This window comes from Condylura cristata, unplaced genomic scaffold (assembly GCF_000260355.1).
Source record: "Condylura cristata isolate star-nosed mole 26May11 unplaced genomic scaffold, ConCri1.0 scaffold00034, whole genome shotgun sequence".
NCBI lineage: Eukaryota > Metazoa > Chordata > Mammalia > Eulipotyphla > Talpidae > Condylura > Condylura cristata.
In genome coordinates this window covers 489424-489898 of record NW_004567135.1, presented here as the reverse complement: position 1 = coordinate 489898, position 475 = coordinate 489424, and the positions used below count along the sequence as shown (strand labels likewise).

Here is a 475-nt window from a genome sequence, read left to right as displayed (position 1 = left end):
GAAACCAGGCCCTGACCAGCCCATGGACTTCGGCCCGCTCGCCGAGGCCAGCGGCGCGCGCAGACACGAGAGGGGACGCCGCCTGGCCTCCTGGCGCTTGGTGGACTCGCTTGCTTTGAGCCGGAGAGGAACCGTGCTGTGCGCTGAGGGCGGTGAGATCCTCGCGGGCGCCAGGCCTGGCCGCTGGCCCGGGAAGCCGGCGGGAGGCCGGGAAGCCGCCATGGCGGGAGGCCGCTGCCCTGCCGGCCCGTCCCTACCTGGGGGTCGCCGCCAGCATCCCTCTGTTCACCGGGGACATCAGAGGTAGAGTCTGTGTCCGCCGCCACGCAAAAGCTGGCCAGCGCCGGGCTCGCGGCTGCCACCGCCCGACGCGTCCTGCTCAGTTTCCACAAAAACGGCTATTTAGTCTTGAAGGCGTCAGGGTGGACGGTCTGGGCGCACGACGCGCCGCCTGGGCCTGGGCCGGCTCGGGGCG

The 475-nt window shown here is 72.0% G+C and overlaps 1 protein-coding gene across 1 annotated transcript in view; it reads right to left on the bottom strand.

The window, feature by feature from the left end:
• AVPR1A (arginine vasopressin receptor 1A) overlaps positions 1-475 on the bottom strand; it is a gene marked incomplete at its 5' end in the record, with an annotated part of 8022 nt that overhangs the window by 2344 nt on the left and 5203 nt on the right. Inside the window, one exon of the mRNA XM_012732271.1 lies at positions 258-398. Coding sequence (XP_012587725.1) covers positions 258-398 — 141 coding nt within the window. The remainder of the gene's footprint in view (positions 1-257; positions 399-475) is intronic.